The following is a 20,947-nucleotide window of genomic DNA, read 5'->3' on the forward strand; positions in this document are numbered from 1 at the left end:
TCAGTAATATCTGAAATATATAACATATGGGGCAGTTCTTGCAATAACTAGGATGTATTGTAAGCTTGTTTGGAAAATTAGAAAAACATTTATTTGTGCCTAATGAAATAATACTACAACTAGATTTTAATCCGCGTTTAGAAAGCACATGTTTATTTTTAAGATTAAATAATTTATTTTATATAATTTCTATATAAGGTAATGTATAGGTTTGAGTACATTTACCTGGGTGCACTAAACTGTAACAAACTGAAAAAAAAACCCAAAATTAAGCTGAATTTCATAATAACCGAGCATATTCTATATCTTTGGAACCGAGAAATAGAAACCGAACTGAAAACCAAATGAGTACTTAAATTTTCAAAATAAAAATTATATACCTACAAATATTAATTCTATTTAATTTCTAAATAACCAAATATCCTAAAAATAATATTTATAAACCAAATTATGCAAAATAAAAAAAAATTAATGACTCAAATATTTTTTATTCAAATAATTCATAGTTAATTATGTATCCTATATTTTTTTCCAAACAACCTAAACTACCCGATTTAAAGCGCAAGATATTTTACATTTATGAAAATTCAATAAAACGTATCATATGCATTGTTTGAATTTATAAAGTAAATAAACATGTCCTATTTAAACCAATATTTTTTTACTAATTACATTTAAATCTCCAACCCGTTTAGACTCATTTGATATTTTTATGATACTATTAATCATTTAGTTCATATATAAAAATGTAAGATCAAAACTTAATAATTAATTGTATGTAATTAATTAAATTAATGTTTTATATTTGAATAGTTGACATTAAAGCTTTTAGTTTCCAATTCACATAAAAATGAAAAACATTTGTTATACACCAGAGGATTTTCCATTACAACATATATTAAACATAACTAACCCATTGAAAATTTTATACTATTAATGGAACTATATGTGGCAATGATCACGTCATGTGTAAACATGTGAATAATTTGTTATATATTCATAGGAATTTATTATTACAATAATTATATAATAGATTATGGGAAAATAATAAATAAATTCATTTAAATTATGTAAAGTATTTATATGGTTAGAGAAATATAAAGTTGACCAAAAAAATAGTTATAAGTCAAATGAAATGGTCCAACAATTTTGTTTAAGTAGATTTTTTAAAAATTCTTCTCTTTTGATAGTATAAATGGTTTATGTTAATGTATTTGTTAGACAACGAAAGAAATAAGTTTTAAATAGTAGTTAGGTAAGCTTTTTTTTTTTTTGTGCGGTCGAAGTAGTTAGGTAAGTTATGAAGAAGACATTTAAATTCCTAGCGTCCGTTCCGTGATGAAAGAACATCAAATTTTCTTAAAGGCTAATACGTCAAATGAGGACATGAGTCATGGCCAAGACGATCGCGTTGTATGTGTATTTCGTTTTTTTGGTCGGTTTATGTCGGTTCTAAGAAATTATTTGTATTAGTAATAGATATATAAAAGTGACGAAAGGAACGACCGCTACATAAAGAAAAATTAGTTAAACCCATTTAAATTGTATTAGTGGTCGTTGACAGAGGGTTTGGTGGTTTAGGCAACCAACCTTTCATTGTTCTTCTTTTTTTTCTTATGTTGTTCTTGCTTGGTTATTATTGTTATGTATTATTGTGCACCCTTTACACTTACTAGATTATCATGTACCTTTTTTTTTTTGTAACTAGATTATCATGTACTTTGGGCCAACATCTATTCATTTTACATCCATAATATCAGATAAGAAAATATTTGTTTCAATGTTTTTGTTTTCTCTTTTCTTTTTCTTACGTTCTTTCATTTATTAGATCATATTTTGGATTAATATCAGTTCTGCTTCCATCATATGAAATCTGCGCAAGTCCTATATCAGTTCAATATCAGTTCATTGCTTGTTAGTTACCAATCTTTCATCAACCTACTTTATACTAGAACTAGCACATAATATTTCATAGCCATATTTTATGTAAACAATAAAACATATCACTATATCTAGAGATTATTATTCCCTTACATTACATTTATTAAAAATACAACATTTCATCAATTTAATATTATTAAGTTTAGGTAATATATATATATATATTAAAAATGTTTTGTATGTGGCATATACTCCCTTCATTTCGAAAGTACTCACGTTTTAGAAAAAAAATGTTTCAAAAAGATACATTCTTACTGCATTATTTATTTGTAAATTGTAAACTTCAAATAAATTAATTGTGTTTATTGAGTTTTGGTTGGCTAAAAATTGAAAGAAAATATTTAATCTTAAAATAATACATTTATGACAAAAATTTAATATAGTTTTTAATTTGTGTAAAATTTTCAAAATATACATTTTGAAAAAGAGAATGTAATATTAAAGTTCTTTCTTATAATTTAATTTTGAAACCTCTTTGTCGGGTTAGTCGACTAGACCAAAACCGTTCAGCTTGAAATGCTTGTTGACATTACATTTTTTATAAAAATCTTAGTGTATTTTTATTAACATGGAGTATGACAGATCTGTAAAAAGGTTCATACTAATCCTCAGATGGAGATGCATCATATATATATATATTTTTTTTCAAGTATTCAAATGGGTTATATACAATAGGTCCATATATATTCATGTGTCTATATAATAGAATGTAGTGGTGTGCAGTACTTTCAAACCTAAATTACTTAGCAATCCAAAGCTCGCCGGCCACTACACCCTTACGTACCCATGGTTAAAAGTTCATAGTTCACGTTTATGTTTTAGTTTTGACCATATAAACTATTTACCTATGAACTTTTTCTAAATAGAAAAGTCTACCACATGAAATATAAAGATTTTTTTAAAATTATTAATAAGATATTCTATTATTCAAACTTGAAGTAGTTTGGGAAACCAGACCGGAATAGAACAACCAACAAAAAAATTAAACGATAGAAATTACAAACAATTATGACTTAACTATCTTGAGTCCGATTATGCTCTCTTGGTATATAAGGATCTCGAAGTTTGGCAATCGTCTCTTTAATAATGCCTAGCTCCACATGAAATATAAAGTTAGATGAGGTGATTCCGACGATGCATACATGTAAAAGAGCAAATATTCTCTTGACAAATGAGAGCCAACATTGTTTACTTGGTTTATTTACGTAAGAATAAATACGTCAAAAAGGAAAAATCTGGCTCTTCATTCTATTTGATTATTTATATTTGTGAAAATAAGTTTAATTCACTCGTTCACAAATAAGATAAACTAATGGATTATGAATGAATGGGGTTGAGATATGGTTGGGAGTTAGGTAAGGGTTGCATGTATAATCCACCTTTCTCATTCCTTCCTCATTTCTTGTAATAAAATTTAATAGATCATCGTTGACCTCTGTCATATTAAAAAAATAATATTATTACTTCATCTCGAATAAAATAATCCAATAAAAGCTAGTCTACAAAAGAAAAATCTAACAGTATATGCATTTTCAAAAATACAATATAACTTTTAAATACAATTTATATATTTAATTACATTTTAACTAATAAATAGTTAGAAAATTTTCTGTAGCAACACTAGAAAGTTAAAATTCTTCCAAAATTTGTCTACTTGTACCACTGAAATTTTGCCGAGGTACTCAAATATCGCAATAAACAGTGATATATTCTTTCCAACAACTCGGTAAGAATAATAAAAAGCTTAGCTAAACAATGGCTGCAAAAACAATAAAACTAAATCTTGATCCTCACAGCCGCGCGAGTATTATTTTTAATTTTATATATATATATATATATATATTTATTTTAGATTATTAGTAGTATACATATTAACATGTATACCAATAGCTGCAAAAACAATATAAATAGGTCAAAACACGTCCATGTGTAATCTTGTAATTTGTAGAAACTTCTAGGCCAAACTTGATTCTGGAAATAGAGTCGGCCCACATACTCGCGTCAGTGTCGATCTTCACTCAGGACAGAGTGTCGATCGACACTCTTTCAAATCTCGGCCATGACTTTTGTTTTTCTGCACAGCTACATGTTTCCTCATCTTTAAGCTCCAAATGGCTATATGATCTCCACAATACTCCAAAACATACATAGATCTGAAAGAACTCTAAAATATACTCGAACATAATATAAAGATTCTAAGATGACTTATATTATATATGGCTCAAAAAGTGGTAAAAGCCATAATATATCACTTGTGTAAGCCTATTTCTGCTTTAGTCGTATACCATTTGCATCTTTTCGTGGGTTTGCCATGATCAGGAACATGTTGAGTTCCAATCTGCTCACTTGCCCTATGAACATTCATATATCTCATGATATAGTCGAATCTCCTTAAATCCAAGGGAAACCGGAAGTATTCAAATATCTATGGCTATCTTCAAAAAGTTGGAAATATTATATTATTTAAGGATATAGTGAATATTTCATAATTCTAGGAGAGATGCACGACTCTATTATAAATATGGGGTTACTAACCCTAAAGAAGCGAGGTCAAGAAGTCCATGTACAGAATACATCAATTCTACAACCAACAAGGCAAGAACTGATCTAGAAGACCATCTTCATCGATAGCTTATGACAGGTGAATCATATTTCAAATAAAGTGCATATATGTTGCTCAAATCTTTCTTAGAGAAGGTTTGTGAATGGATTTAAGAACATCAAATGTTTATTTATTCCTTGCAATTACTATCAACAAAACAAAGTTCTATGCTCAATGCAGCATGTCTGCAATTCTACTTACTAGTTCAGGCCATAATCTTCTGCCCATCAGCATGAATACTCCACGCTCACTATAGCATATTGACTAGTCTACCATCTGGTCCAACCATGTACCCTCTAGAGCAGATGACTCCTAAGAGCCATGTGCTCACAAGGCCATGCGTCCACAAGGAAATGTGCCCATCTAGGCCACCCCTCCCCCCCACCCTCCCGTCCCCCTCCCGTCCCCCCCCCCTCCCCCCCCCCCGCCACAATTATATGAACTACAAATTGTTTGATCCCCAACTGAGGGGTACGTAGGCAATACCCAATGAAGGATGCAACTATAAATCCAAATACGTTTCATGGTGCCATGACTCAGAGCCCATAAGACATCTTTGGAAGCATGAACCATCAACTAGAGCAGGACGACCATGCGGTCGTCACTATAGACAAGCATCTCCTGCCTTATGATCCATCTTTCATGCTGCTATCAAGACATTGACGACATATACTGACTCATACCCATATGGCGGTAGTCTAAAGGCATGATCTTCTGATTTATCAACAACTGAAGCAAGAGAAAGCACTACGACGACTTGTCTCCTTCTAAGCATGAATCACTTGCAAAAAAGGAATACCCTAACAGTGTGCATCTCAGTGATTTTCCTCTGCATGGCTGTGAACTTGGCTTGTAACTCGGTTTTAACCATGGTGATAAAAGGTGGCTCGATATGCTCACTTTATGTCATCATCACATAGTCTTGGCTACCCTCTCCTTCTAGCGCCTAACTATTAGGGTAATTTTAAGTAGGGTTCTTCATGATGCTAGCTACAAAACATGAAGCAAATAGTATATAAGGACAAGAGTCAAATATCAAAATTATTGTATTTTTATATCAATAGAGTTGGAACTATAACTTTTAGGTATAGTAACCCTAGTTATATCTGCCTAACTCTATAGTCAAAGTTTTGAATAATCGATCCCTTGTTCTAGGGTTTGAGAAACCCTTTTATAGGTCAATCTTAGTTCAGATCCTTCCATATTTTGAAATATTGAAACAAAAGAAGTTTTCCATTTTAACCGGCGGCATGGAAAAAACCCGGTCCAGGAGCCGACAATCGCTTAGGCAGGAGAAGAAAGTTGGTGTCCTACTCTTAAGAAGGAGAAATGACTTCTTTCATAATTTTAATAGTGCAATTGGTTAAAGTTCAGTTATTTAGTGGATCACAAAGGCTAACTCGACTTTGGGGGTAGTGTACCCCCAAAACAATCAAGACATAGTAAACGAAGTGTTTTGGTTGTGTTTAGAAAGGATCATCAGGGAGATTCAACTACTATAAACGAGAAACCAAAGGCGGAGACGGTGTCGTCCAGACTCAGAAATCGAAGCACTTTTCTAGTCTATAAAGCTTATATATGCTCCCATATTCGATAGTTCAAGCTTTCGGTACATACTTCTAGGACATAATTCAAAATTCCAAGTCTATGGTATATATTTTCACGAAGCTCAAGGAAGTAGCAAAGCTAAAAGAACATTTTCAAGACTTCAAAATTAGATATATTCCTCATCTAAACAAATCTACAGTGTATGTCTTAGCTATGAGGGTTAGATTTTTCCACAAAATATTATATTTGTCGGTTGTTTTCTTTCGATTTTATTAGTGAGACACCATCTAAAATTTGAGTAATACAAAAATTGTTTGACGCAAAACAAAATATAAAATATAAGACTATAAATCTTATATACTCAATAAAAAATTATTAGACTATCATTTGTTTGATCTTTAAAAATAATATGTATGCATTGGATGGGGTTTAATTCTATTTTTTCCTGTGACTATGTTATTTATAAATAATAATGAAATAATGAAATCAAGATTTTATGGTTAGGTTTAAAAAAAACAAATTTAAGAATAGAAATGAAAATTTGTTAGATGGAATGTGCCGAAATCTGCAGAAAACTTATTCGGTCAGCATTACTCCACTTCTTAACAGCTTCATGGTGATTCTTCCAAAGGTCCAAGATAGTTACTCCCTCTTTTCTCCTCACCACTATGCTCCAGAAACCACCATCATCCTCGAAGTCAACCAACTCCTTACGTGATAGACTAGTATGGCACTGAAGCCCGGTAACTGCGTGGTACTCTACCAAAGAAAATCAAAGTGGTCTCCTCGGAAAGGCACACCAGAGCTCATGGTTTTTGTAAGTCACCAGCTCCCTACACAAGAAGCTGTGTATCACTCTCGCCGAGTAACCCAAACCATTCTCGTACAATTTAAAAATCTGAGCAAAAACCCGATCTTTCTTCACTTATTTCAACTCCTTTGGCAGCCATACCTCCAATCTTTCCATATAACATACCATCCTGCAGTTGTTATTGATCTGAGTCACTTGGATTTCCTCACCCTCCTTAATAATCCGCTTTGGTAACTCCCCAGACATACCTACAATCAAAGATAAAAGATTGTAATGAGAGCACAAACAAAAGATAAGAACCAAAATATACTTTCACTTCTACAATCTACGTACTTTAAAACACATGTTCCACATATATCTAACTTTTCACAGAACAACAAACATTACATGCATACATCAACGAATCTAATTGTGTAACATTATAATCAAACGACAACTAGTATAATATTCCGAGACCCAAAAATTTCCGTTTTCCAAAAACCTAAATCGATACTCTTTACAAATCAAAAACAATAACATGCATGGCAAATCGGTTTTAAGATGATTAATCAACCCATAAAACTAAGGGAACTAACTTAGTTTAAAAAAGATGACAAATCAGTTTTAAGCAAATCTAAAGTGTAGAGAAGGGATCTCTTAAGAGAATCAATAGAAGAAATCACATACTTAGTGTGAAGAAACGTGAGATTTTGATGAAATTAACGGAATAACACTTCGATTTCGCAAAGAACCGTCGAACGAAACTCGTTGAGGAAGAAGACTTCGATTTCCTTGAATGTAGTGTTTAAGAACGAAGAGGAAAATGACGAAAACAATGTTAGAGAGAAAATGATTCACGGAACCATGATGAAGAACTCGTAACCCTAAATCGCCATGGAAGGAGTGAAGAGAAACAGCGGAAAAGACGAAATAAAAAAAAGTTATTAGATTTACCCTAAACCCTTTAACCGTGTTTCTTTTTCCCTTTTGTTTTTATCTGTTTGTTTTTATTTTTTAATTAATATTAAATCAATTACAAAATTATAATTTATATTTAAAATTCGTATTATTTGGTTAATTACAAGGGTATTATGGTATTAACAGGAAATAAAATTTTAGTTTCCCAAAAAATCTTCAAAAAATCTTATTGAGACAAATCAGACTTCAAAATGTCTCTTTTTTCCAATTTTCCCAAGTATAAATCAATATAATAAATCACTAACAGAATTATGCTACATCATAATGGCAGTGATTTAATTTGATATCAAAATATTATACGGCTTATTTTCTGCCTAAAAAGAGGTTGAAATTTTTGTAGATTAAAAAAATAAATGTAATTATTATACTATGTCGTGCACATCCAGCTTTATTCAGTATTTTGTTTGATACGGTTTCGTAGAAAAAAGATTGGATAGACAAAGAAAAAGTACTCAGAAAAGATAAATACGATGACTCTTGTATAAAGAGAAGTAAAAATATCGAGCAAATAAAAACAACTAACTAATTAAATTGCCTTGAAAAAGATAACAAATATCACTAATTTATTTCTTAACAATCCATTAAATAAAAACATAAAAATGATTTCAACTAAATTAAATTGAAGGAAACAACATAAGCAAAAGTAGAAATTGTGACGATCCTAAGGAATAGCTTGGATATGGACAAGTTCGTGGCTCCAGATTTAGATGGTGACGGAGCAATTATTGCAGGTGACAAAGCCGTCATCGCTTGTGATGACTGTGATGAGTGAGTAATCGTTGGTGGTGAAGCAGTCCTAGCCGGTGATGTAATAACCGCCGGTGGTGTAGGATTAACAGACGGTGATGGAGTCGTAAACGTTGGTGGTAATGGAGTATTAACCGCTGGTGGTGACGAAGTTGTAACCGTTGGCGGTGATGGGGCCATAACCACAGGTGGTGATAGATTTGTAGGTGGTTCCGATGGAGAAACTGGAATATAACGTTATAGCATACAATATAAATAACTAAATTGAAAATAGAAAATCAAAGATACTTTTTTTTTTTACAGCAAGATGCTGAGATATCGCGTTTATCGTCTTGTTCCCGCACTCATTTTATATTGATTAATATAACCAAATGCAAGATGCTGAGAAAAAATAAAACATTTATATGATGTAAACTAACTCGTAGTTGTTCCTGGTGTTGAGATTGATGCAGTCGGACTTGATGCAACATCTGCAAAAATAAGTTAGAAAGCAATAAATATCTGAATTCATTCAAAACTTAAACAGACAAATAATTAAAGGGCTAAAAGAATCAAAGAATAATACCACAATGAGGATTAATGAAAATATTGCAAATAGAAGGCATGGCAAGAGCTTTTCTATTAATTAACTCAAATCCCATGTCACGGCTGCTCTCCAATGCAATGCAGAGACAATTAGGATTATATTCAAGAACTGTTTTAACACCATCACAACACGATTTAGTTGGACTACGATCCGTTGACCCGACTGTCAAGAAGGAAAGACAATCGAACATGCTGAAAATTACAGTAGCACAATCATTGTTTGATGGTTCAGATGATGGAGATAACACAGGCGTGCCTAACGGTGATAACATAGGTGACTCTGCCAACACAGGTGCATCTGATGGTAATACCAATGGTGACTCTGAAACCACAGGTGCATCTGACGGTGATACTAAAGGTGACTCTGAAACCAAAGGTGACTCTAACGGCGATAAAAACTCAGCTGCAACATACGAGTATAGTAGTAATACAATAAATAGAACAAACAATTTCTTCATTTTCTCTTCTCTTTGGAGTATTTGTTTAAAATGTTTTTTTTTGGGAGGAGTTAAACAAGAACAAAAGAATCTGACGTCTATATATATATTAATACCGATTGTGAAACATAATTATTTGACACATTTTTACTGTTATGTAAGTCAAGATTTTTATTTGATTTGGTATTATCTGTAGTACTACGTGATTTTCTGCGTTAGGTAACTTCTAAAAATTAATATTACTTTCACTAGAGGTAATAATTTAAGTTATAAATTTATATATTTATAAAAACTAAAACAAATAAAAACAAATTTTCTGAGAGGGCTGTATTGAACTAATGATTTTAGGATATTTTGGAGTGTTTTAATTTTGGTGGGATTTATGTGAGTTTTGAAGTGATTTGAGTGTTTTAGTAAAAGTTCAAAAATAAAAATAAAAAATTTATAGGGGATTTGGTAAGATATTTTCTGAAAATTTTAGAATTGTTAAGGTGGTTTTAAATGATAATATTTAACTGAATCTAAACTATTAAAACTGAAGTACATATTTGAAATAGTCCTGTTTTTTTCTAAATATTTACCAACTTATGCCACTCAATCTTAATTAAATTTTTTTTATCATATAACTAAAAAATAAAATTTCAACGAACCTTTGTTAATAGATCTAGCCGAAACCCAATAACAGCATGATGATCAACTATTATATGAGCCGATGTAATATCATATAATTTTAAAATTTATTACAAAGCTTTATATTCTGAATATTTTTTAATGTTTACACTATCAAAACGTGTATACAATACACGGCCTCTTAATTCATATGCACATATTTTTATATTTTGGTTGTAAGTATTTTGATGCAATAGACAACCGGTCCTGATTTATTTTTATTTTTTGACCAAAGGCTTTTATCCTGTCCTGTTTTAGTGATTAACTAGAGTTTAACCCGCACATTCGTGCGGGTATTTTTTTTATTTTAAAAATGTTAATATTATCATTAATATTAGAGTTTGATTTGGTTTGAAAATATATAGTTGTCGAATAAAAAAGTTTAACATATGTTAATAACTTTATTTTATGTATAAGAATATTACATAGTTAACAAATTTAAACTCGTTTAAATGGCAGATAATAATTTAATCAAATGAAAGTATTTTCAAAAGTAAGTAGGTTAATTTACCAAACTAATATAATTTTATCATATTTAATTTATATAATACTTCTATTTTAATTAATATTAGATTATAACAAAATTTATAAAAACATTATATATTTTTATTTTTTGTTTTATAATAAAACTTAATTAATATGAATTTTAAAATAATAATAAATTATTAATTACGAAATTATTTTATGCTTTATTTAATTAAAAAAAATTAAAAGTTTAGTAAGATTTTGTTAGATTTTCTCTTAACATATTTGTTATAACTAAAAATAAAATTTAAATTTATAGTTAGAACTAATTTATAATTAATTGTTTTTGGATTATTATGTCATATTTTATCATGTAACTAATAAAATGGACTTACTATGACTTTTGTATAGTAGATTAAAAAAATGACTCTATTTTAATAGATTAGATTGTCTAAAGTATACCGTTTAAGTAATTCACTGGTTTTGTTTTTTTGGTATAACCTTTTTTTGTAATCTATTTTTGTTATCTTTTCTCTTATTTATACAAAAATTTTAAATATAAGAAAATATTAACTAATCAGACCAAAGGTAAATATGTAAACATTATATTGTTGTTATATAGATAACCAGTAATAAATCAAATTTAACACATATATTCAATACTCATAATAAACACTAATTTCCATATAAAATTTTCCTAACAAATTCCTAAAATTTTGATTATCACTAATCCCTCCCATTTATCTTCGTTTGATTCACCATTATATCAAATTTCCTTTTAGTTGGAATTTTCAGCTATATACGATTTAGTTATAAATACTAAGAATATTCTCCATCAAATGTGGGTGATTAATAGCCTTCATTATAAGCCATAAAATCCCTAAATATTTAACTTTTAGATACGTAAATAGAAAATTGCATCAATAAAATCATTGTATTGTATTTTTGAAAAAGAATATAGTGATGTATGATGTATAGGAACCTAAAATACTCAAATAACCAATATACATTTAGTTATATAGTGAAACATCTAAAATATATGATACGAATTATGAAAAACAAATATCAATTTTAAAAAAAATTCAAAATTAAAACCCGCACGGGTGTGCGGGTCAAGCTCTAGTGTTTTCTTATGAGCAAAGCAGTTCTCAAATACGAAGCTTTATAAAGTTCATAAGTACGTATAGTTCAGCCAATGGTTCCTGCAATGAACATGAGACTTTGGCTGTGGTTTCCAATCAGGTGAGCACATGAATACGTTTAAAAGTTCACAATTTTTTTCTTGATTAATCAGTGTTTCTGAATAGTTGCTTTATGTTGTGTTTTTCAATGATGGCAGGTCGTTTGTCTGTTTCATTATCATCTGATCAAGTGTTAAAAAATTCCCAGTTTTTATGCTTCCTAGAGAGTTACGTTCATAGCCTAGAGGAGAATCTTGAGTCTATACAGAAAGACATGGAAGAGCTTAAAAGTGGCATGGTTCACCACTTGCGTTGAATGTTCTTGGAGTGACCATAGCTCTGTTCGTTTCATCGCCGCGGAACGCAGCGGTAGCGTCAAAAAATTAAAGCTTTAACGATAACAACACAGAGCACAGATGAACCACGGCTGACTGATTTTGCAGTCGTGCGTCAACAAACGGAGGATAAAACAGACGCAGAAAATATCAGCGGCATCGGCTTCTCATTGCTTGTGTCTCTGGAAGTCCACAAACTATTGCCGCTGCGTCAAATTACTCTATTTTTGTCTCGTTCACCGTACATTATTTTGCCGCTGCCGCTGGATGTGGCGTCTATGAAACGAACAGACCTCATGTCGTACAAAACGACGGTGCAGGAATGGCATGATGCACTAGACGTTTCGACTTCATATGCCACAGAAGATGAAGTTCTTCCGATATTGGGAGAGTTTAAGTTCTGCCTCCAATATTGCGCTCTGTTTCCACCATCTTTTACACTGTAAAGATAACTTGATAGAATGTTAGGAAAGCGAGAGATCATTGGTGGATATGACCAAGGTTACCAAGTTATCAATAACCTTGTTCGTGCTTGTTTATTACGGAGGATGATGACAATGACAACAAGTTTGTGAAAATGCATGATCTGGTTCGTGAAATGGCTTTGTGCTTAGCATGTGATATTGGGAAGCAGGAGGAGATATGTGTTGTGCAAGCCGGTGGGGCTACGTGAAGTCCCACGAGTCAAAGACTGGAGTGTTGTGAGAAAAATGTCACTGATGTATAATGAGATTCAAGAGATATCCAGCAGTCTTACAACTCTCATGCTCATCATAAGGAGCTGTGGTATATGGGAGATAGAGATTGGGAGGATGTCATGGGACATAATTCTGACTAGGAAAGACTGAGAAACCTCACAAGTGTGATTATAAATGGCTGCAATGGACTAAAGGATTTGACGTGGTTGTTACTTGTTCCTAACTTTACTCATCTGAAGCTTCAGTGTTCAAAGCCAGTTTCCTGCAATCGCTATTGTTTGTCTTTACTACCTTTCTGAGCTGTCTTTTGTTTGTATTATTATATGTTAATGGTTTGCTTAGTCTATCACTTGATATGCAACAGACTCCTCTTTCCTCTATCATTTGGTTTTGTATAACCTCACAGCTACTGAAGCCACCTCAGTCACTACCTCTAATTCTCTTTGTTTAAGAAATACCTGTTAAATGATAGCTATAATCTCAAATCATATATCTTTTGTTTGATTACATTATACTATCATTATCAACTGTTTGATAGTAAAATACCAATTAATCAAAAAGAGGAACAGACCCTGCAAGATTGAGGTCACGGTGGATGTCAAAAGAGAAGAAACAGAGCTTCTCTTTAGCATCATACATCGTGAGTGAAGAGAAGCCACAACCGACGACGAGGATATAGTGAGTCCGTGAGAGGATGGAACCAGGTTCCTCGGTGGCGATTTGAACGGCATGGATAGAGAGCGGTGGCTCGGTGAGGAGGAGAGAGGAGGAAGTGGGGGTGATGTGGAGAAGAGAGTGGTGGCTCGGTGAGGAGGAGGTGGGGTGATACGGAGAAGAGAGCGGTGGCTCGGTGAGGAGGAATTGCAAAAGGAGAGCACACTACTACAACCAAAGTCTCGACTCTCTATGTGTGTGTGTTGGTTCATATATGTATTAATTTATTTATTTTCAAGTATCTTCAAATAACACCTATCCCTTATATATTAAAAGAGAAGCATTGGCTTTAATGATTTCACATTACATTGGCCATGTGTCAGCTTCACAGCCATTTGAAATTAATTACGCTGAAATAACTTTCCTAATCTGGTTAAAATAAACACAAGCACGTTGTATTTATTTTCTTCTTACCGATGAATGTGAATTGAAGATAATTGCGACGTGAACTGAAGATACTTCGTCAATAGAAGCTAAATGTTTACAAGCAAATATAATCATAACTATATAGTTGGAATCATGATCTACTTCAAGAAAAAAAAAAGACGTTTATGGTTAAAAACAGAGCAGAGATGGAAAACAGAGGAGAAAACTTTGTTTCATCTACGGTCTATAAGGAAGAGGCAAACTATGGATGTGAAGATGCAAACTACCTTGACAAGAGAGTTTTCTACAACCTCAAGAAATCATTTCAAGTGTTAACCTCATGCGAGAGGCACAAATTATATGAAACGTTCAAGATTCTTGCTGGCTGCATGGAGGCTATTGCCATGAATGCATGTAGGGAGGAGTTATTATCAGGTTTATCAGAGGAGCTCAAGGGGAGATACTGTCTCGAGTGGTGGATCGAACAACTCTCTGCTCTTGGTATTAATAACTACACAAGAGTTGGTCCGTGACGGCGAGAACAGGTGTCCGGTCCGAGAGACATTGCTTCTCTGATGCATTACTCTCAAGAATCATTAAAGGGTGTTGTTGATAGAATTGTCAAGAGAAGAGGGAGATCGTTGAAGCCATTGTAACTCTTTTGCCGAGTGGCCAGAGAGGATCAATCATCCCTCTCAGTTTCCTCCTTGGAATGTTAAGATCAGAATTACATTAGACATAGAGATCTGCCTGAGCTAGAACGTAGAATAGGTCAGCAGTTAGAGAGCGTGAGACTTGATGATCTGCTTATACCTTCTGTAGGAAGGGAAGAGTCCGTCCATGTACGATGGAAATACTGTCTATAGGATGCTCACATGATTTCTTGAGAGGGTTGATGAAGAAGATGAGGAGAGGGGTTATGATAAAGACTCCACTGGTCATCACCATGGTTCGTTGCTGAAAGTAGGAAGAATCATGGATGCGTACTTGGCTGAGATCGCATGGGATCCATATCTGACTCTACAGAAGTTTAGAGCCATTATAGAGAGGTTACCTGATTATGCACGTACGTAACCCTTTCAAATATATACACATGTTTGATTATTCATTATTCCAATCCAAATTTTATATGTTTTGTTTAAAATGATGGCTTGAGGTTATTTTGTTACGTGTGTATGTATTTGATCTGCATGAACCTTTGCAAATAAGCATTGAACAATAGATGGCTCCTAAACTTTCACATAGCTGATTTTGGCAAACACATGCTCTTTCAAGTTTGCAAATAATATTTAGTTTTATAGTTTTTTATAAACCCATGTGAGCTATATGGACTTCCATGTCAAATCATTATGGAAATGGACCACTCATTAAAAATTATAAAGATATGAGTTCACTATGATAATCCATATCAGAAATCTGTTTGGAAAGACATTTAAAATTAAATAATCTTTAAATATTTTTACTTAGTTTGACATCCATATTCAACCCCACGTAAAGTTTTTCATGTAGCTAGAAACACTTAAATCATTGTTCCCATTTAAGTTCTTTAGTATTTATGACGGTGCATATTGAAAAAAACGTGTTCTACCTTTCCTACATTAGTTGGAGAAGTTTGTCTGAAATCAGTCTTTCCATATATCTATATACAATATATTTTTATTGCGTATATTATGTTTTTAAAATTTATCATTTTGTTATCATAAGACCCGTATCAAGACCATATGTTGTATTTCTATTATATATGCACACGATCTAGATATTATGTTTCTTTTAACACTGAATTATATTTCTTAACTAAGAGAACTGAACCAAAAGAGAGATACTTCCTAAATTCCGAAGATACTCTGAGTTCTAAGAAAGAAAAGACAAAACAGAAAGCATCAGTAAATACTTAGGATAAAGTCTAGAATTACAGACGACAAAGGCCTGAGAACAGGCAAACTTGATCTTCTGCAACAACACATCACTGGAATATAGTTTGATAGCCAATTTTTACCAGCAAAAGCTGCAGGTTCAGCAACTTCCCTTCCTCGAATTCATGTTCTTGAAGAGGAATCTTTGATGGCTGTAATATTTCAATCAAAAATAGATTCTTCACTCAGTTATAGTCCGCCCAACATTGTCATAAACGTTCTTTTTGATGAAACAATTACCTTGTGATAACGTATAATCTGTGACTCCTATGGATTTAAGACAAACAGATTTTTCACTCAGTTATAGTCCGCCCAACATTGTCATAAACGTTCTACCTGATGAAACAATTACCTTGTGATAACATATAATATGTGACTCCTATGGATTTATAGAACAAGCAAAACCTTCCATCTATCTCCTTCTCCATGAGCTGTTCTACCCAAATGGACCAAAGAAGCAGTCTATGTTTTTAGGCTGCTGTAAATTTCTCCTCTTCTCAGGTCATAACTAACCTGTTTGGATTCCTTTTGATGAAAACATCAAGTTTGCCTGTTATCAGGTTTGACAGAAGAAATCCTTTGGTACGATATATCTACGTAATGTTTAAAAATGATTTTAACAAAATGTGTCTGATCATAACTATTCACCATTGTATAAGTCATTGTTGGAGTCAGTGGCGGAGCTAGGAAAAGAGTTCCGTAGAATTAAAATTTTATGTATATAAAATTGGCTACTTATTAGGGGGGTCAAACTACTGAAATTCAACCATTAATCAATAAATATTACAATTTCATGCCTAAATTAGCTTAAATTTCAAAATTGGTTGTAGCTTAAATTTCAAAATTGATGTGGGTCAACCGATCCACATGCTTTCTCTCTACCTCCGCCACTGATTGGTGTTATCTAGATTTTATTTTATTTGCATGCGTTTAGAAAATATTTTATTTTAACTTTATCTTGATTTGATTTGCATGTGTTTATAAATTATAATATGAAACGATTACTTCGACATCAAGATTATCTAAAATTTATATAACATGAAACAAAACAAATAATAATATTTTTCGGTTTATAACCCAAAAAGCAAAAGTCTAAAGCAATTTAACCGAACAAACCAAAATAAATATGGATTAGAATGATAGTTGTATGTTGATAAAAAAAAAAAGAATGATAGTTGTATTTTAGGAGATTAAAAACCAAAAAATTTAACCCGAAACTGAACCAAGATCCAGATTGAACAGACCTAATGTTTTCTTAAATCGAAAAAACTCAACCTAACTCAACCGAACCGATATCCAGACTGGCAAATCTAATGTCTACTTATCTAAAAAAATAACAAAATTAATAATCTAATCCCGCGCAAGGCGCGGGTTACTACCTAGTGGAGATGATATTTTACAAGAGTTGTTTTTAACTAAAAACTAGATTTTGACCCGCGCTTGGAAAGCGCGGGATTTTTAGATTATATTATAATACAAAGTCTTATTATATCGAAAATATAATTTTTAACAGTTATATAATCTATGAATTAGTTTATTTGATATTTTATATGTACACATTTACGTAAACTTCTTTTAGCCATGAGAATTATATCCGGATCAAAAAACAAACCGAACCGACCCGGAAATATAGATTTAGTTCAGGTCCAGAAAATATAACCTATTGAGGTTTTTTATTGGACCTACATGTCTTTGTTTGAGTCCGGGTCCTACCCTAAACCCGATCATAAATATGTTGTGTTTATTAGGTATACTTGGATATTTCGAATATGTTTCCAGCATTATGGATATTTTTGTAGGTTTTTGGTTTACGATTATAGTTTTTGATTTCAGGTAAATTTTCAAATTAAAAAAAAATTGGGTATTTTCAGTTCAGTGACAAATTTTGAATAAGATTTTGAATTTTTAGGTATTTGAATTTTTTTGAGTATTTGTTTGGAGTTTCAAGTACTTTTCGTGTTTCAGATATTTTTCAGATTTTTTAGATATTTCAAATTTTCTTAGGATCCTAAATATCCGAACAGGTGTGGACCCATTACGTCCATATCTGGTCCAACAACCTTTTGATATAGATTTTTAATGTTATTGCACAAAAACATGATTGATGAAATATTTTTAGAAAACTCATTTTTACATATGAAAATATCTATCAAACTATAGACGGTTGAAAGTTTAGTATATAATATGAGATTTTAGTAGGAAATTTTATATATGATATGATTACGTTATTATAAAGGAAAGAGAAATCTAGAATGTACACATATATGTGGTGTAATTTCTCTTACTTTAAATCATATATTATATGATAAAAGTGATAATATAAAATATTAGTTTCAATGGTTTTATGATTAAAAGTCAAAATGGTAAATATAGTAATAGTAAATTAGTAATGATTAAGATTTAGAAGTGATATTTGAATAAATAAAAGAATTGAATAAATTATTGTTAGAGAAATATATGGTAATATATTGTTAGTCTAAGTTTAAGGTAAGACCAAAAAAATAATGAGTTAAATGAAAGGGTCCAAACAACTTTTATAGGTAGATTTTTAAAGAATCTTTCCCTTTTAATAGTATTGATGGACATGAAGTCTCTTAAAATCTGTATCAAAAAAATTTCAGACTAAATATTGTTTTCAAGTGAATAACAGTGGATTTGATATAGTTCTTAGAAAATGTTAATTGAACAACATGAGATTGTAAGTGAGTTTTAGTGATTTTTTCAATAACACTTGATTTTAAAAGAGTTTTTAAAATCATTGATTGAATAACAGGAGATTTTAATAAAATCCTAAAATCTCCTAAAATCCTTAATTCAATACACCCTGCACTAAAAACTTCTAGTATCAAACCCCTATCAAATTTGTGTTTAACTCATTTTGCCATGAGTTATGCATGATAGACGGGTCATGGACATCTACATCACAGTTCAACGGGTGTAGATGGACGTTGATAGATAACTTGGAGAAGGTTCAATTCATGGAGACACATAATTATACTCGGAGAGAGTCTCCTCTGCACTTAGAAGTAGAAGCATTGAGATGGGAGATGGAGAGCATGATATAATATTCGATATGTCATAGCCTTGGAACAGACTGCAAGGACTTGATCGCCATGCTTAAGGAGCCGCACGATTGGCCAATTTTTGCAACAAAACTGGAGAGGATAGAGAGTTTGCAGATATGTTTCCCGGACTTCAAGATTACTCACATTCCATGAGCATAAAATCAGATTTCTGACTCTTTAGCTAGGACGGCAAGATCTTTCCGTAAAGAGCTTCACTTTGTTGGTTGTTCTATTCCGGTCTGGTTGCCCAGACCACCTCAAGTTTGAGTAATAGAATGACCTTTCGTTGTAAAAAAACTCATTTTGCCAAAAAATCTGAATGTAAACATCAATAATACACCAAAATTTAATAGTTTTTATTTAAAATATTTAAAAATTAAAATATGATGTATATCAAATCTTTCTATATTTCAAATTATATATACATATATATTTGTATACATATATCCATACTATTATTTGCGAAATAATTTTTTTGTTTGGAGCCCTCACATTAAAAGTTAGTCTGGTTAAAATATTTTCTACCCTTAATAAATATTTATTGTTTATAATATTTAATAAGAAGAATTAGTAAAATTTTATCTGTAACTAATTACATATTTGGCAATTCTCTTAAATAGACCATTTTCGAGTTTTTATCAAAAAATAGACTCTAAAGAGGAAAATGACAAAAAAATTTCATTTAATGGGTAAAAAAGACCTTAATACCCTAGATATATAAATACAAATAAATAAATAAATAAATAAAATAATTTTTTATAGTTTCAGGTTATATGTTTTCATTCAAACTTTTTTATTAAATTTTTATTTTTATTTTTTTTTCCTAATTTTCTTTTTGTAATTCAAAATAATTTTTGAAACTATTTTTCAAATTTTTATTTTCAAATTTTTTTAATATTTATTTAAAACCTTAATCCCAAATTTTTACCCCTTAACTGTGAACTCTAAGATTTAGATTAGTTAACTCTAGTAATATAAGTGTATATTTACCTGTTTAATAAAACATTTTAGTTATTTTAATCGTTAGAGTCTATATTTGTGATAAAGTCTTTTTAGTGCTATCATAAAGACAATTCATGTTATTATCTACGTAATATATAAGTAAAAGTTGAAAAAGTGTTTGGTCAACCCCTGTACAAGAAAAAAAGCTCATGAACTACATCAACCATAATACCATATCTCTTGAATTTTATTTTTTATAGCTTAACTTCATTATCATGTTTAATAATTGTTTTTAGGGGCCTTGTTTTTATAAGCCTTTGTTTCATCCTTTCATCTTATCTTATACAATTTCATTAGCATCTAATAATTTTCTTGTTTGCTTTGTGCACATCATTATTAAAGTTTATTTTTACTTGAATTTAAGATTTTATAAGTTGACTTTAATATTGTTTAATGGTAAATTTGATCAATTGTTTTTATAAATCATTGTCTCATCTTATATCAACTTTGATTTCATCTAATTTTCTTTTTGCTTTGTACACATAATTATTAAGTTTATGATTATATAATTAACCATAAATCTACTATAGTAATGAAACTATTATTTCTTTTTCTTTTATAAATAAAAGTTATGAAATAGTAAGATAAATCCATGTATATATTCATCCTATCATTATATTAGTTCACTTTAAAAAAAAAATCTTTTAGGTTATCACATACTTTTAATTTTTTTAATTCGTTTTATTCTTATTTTGGTTATGTTTTGAAGTTTTTTTTCAAGTTTATGCATGTTCCTCGTTTAAAGAGGTGAAAAGGTTAAAAGAGGCTAAAATTCACTTTCTTACTGCATATATTAATAAATATATGTAAGATGATTACGTCCAAATACTCGGAAAACACAATTAGTTTTATTTATATGCAATAAAAATGAGCTAATTTATGAATAACCAATTATGGATAAACATTTATAA

General features: G+C 31.1%; 1 protein-coding gene and 1 pseudogene across 1 annotated transcript; one reads left to right on the forward strand and one right to left on the reverse strand.

Annotated features, from left to right (window-relative positions):
• Nucleotides 1-8,405: 8,405 nt before the first annotated feature.
• On the reverse strand, nt 8,406-10,629 carry LOC125577260 (non-specific lipid transfer protein GPI-anchored 23-like). Its single transcript, XM_048738518.1, has 3 exons — nt 9,172-10,629; nt 9,026-9,076; nt 8,406-8,830 (listed from the first exon to the last, which is right to left on the reverse strand). The coding sequence occupies exons 1-3, from the start codon at nt 9,647-9,649 to the stop codon at nt 8,469-8,471; spliced, it is 891 nt and encodes a 296-aa protein (XP_048594475.1). The 5' UTR covers nt 9,650-10,629; the 3' UTR covers nt 8,406-8,468.
• Nucleotides 10,630-10,949: 320 nt separating this feature from the next.
• Nucleotides 10,950-17,743, forward strand: LOC125577261 (annotated as a pseudogene).
• The last annotated feature ends 3,204 nt before the right edge of the window (nt 17,744-20,947 follow it).

This window comes from Brassica napus, chromosome A8 (assembly GCF_020379485.1).
Source record: "Brassica napus cultivar Da-Ae chromosome A8, Da-Ae, whole genome shotgun sequence".
NCBI classification, from domain to species: Eukaryota; Viridiplantae; Streptophyta; class Magnoliopsida; order Brassicales; family Brassicaceae; genus Brassica; species Brassica napus.

Coding starts and splice junctions, on each gene's coding strand:
- LOC125577260 (XM_048738518.1), bottom strand. CDS start 9,649: ATGAAGAAATTGTTTGTTCTATTTATTGTATTACTACTATACTCGTAT. Junction 9,077..9,171: donor TTTCATTAATCCTCATTGTG/GTATTATTCTTT, acceptor TTATTTTTGCAG/ATGTTGCATCAAGTCCGACT. Junction 8,831..9,025: donor AACACCAGGAACAACTACGA/GTTAGTTTACAT, acceptor GTTATATTCCAG/TTTCTCCATCGGAACCACCT.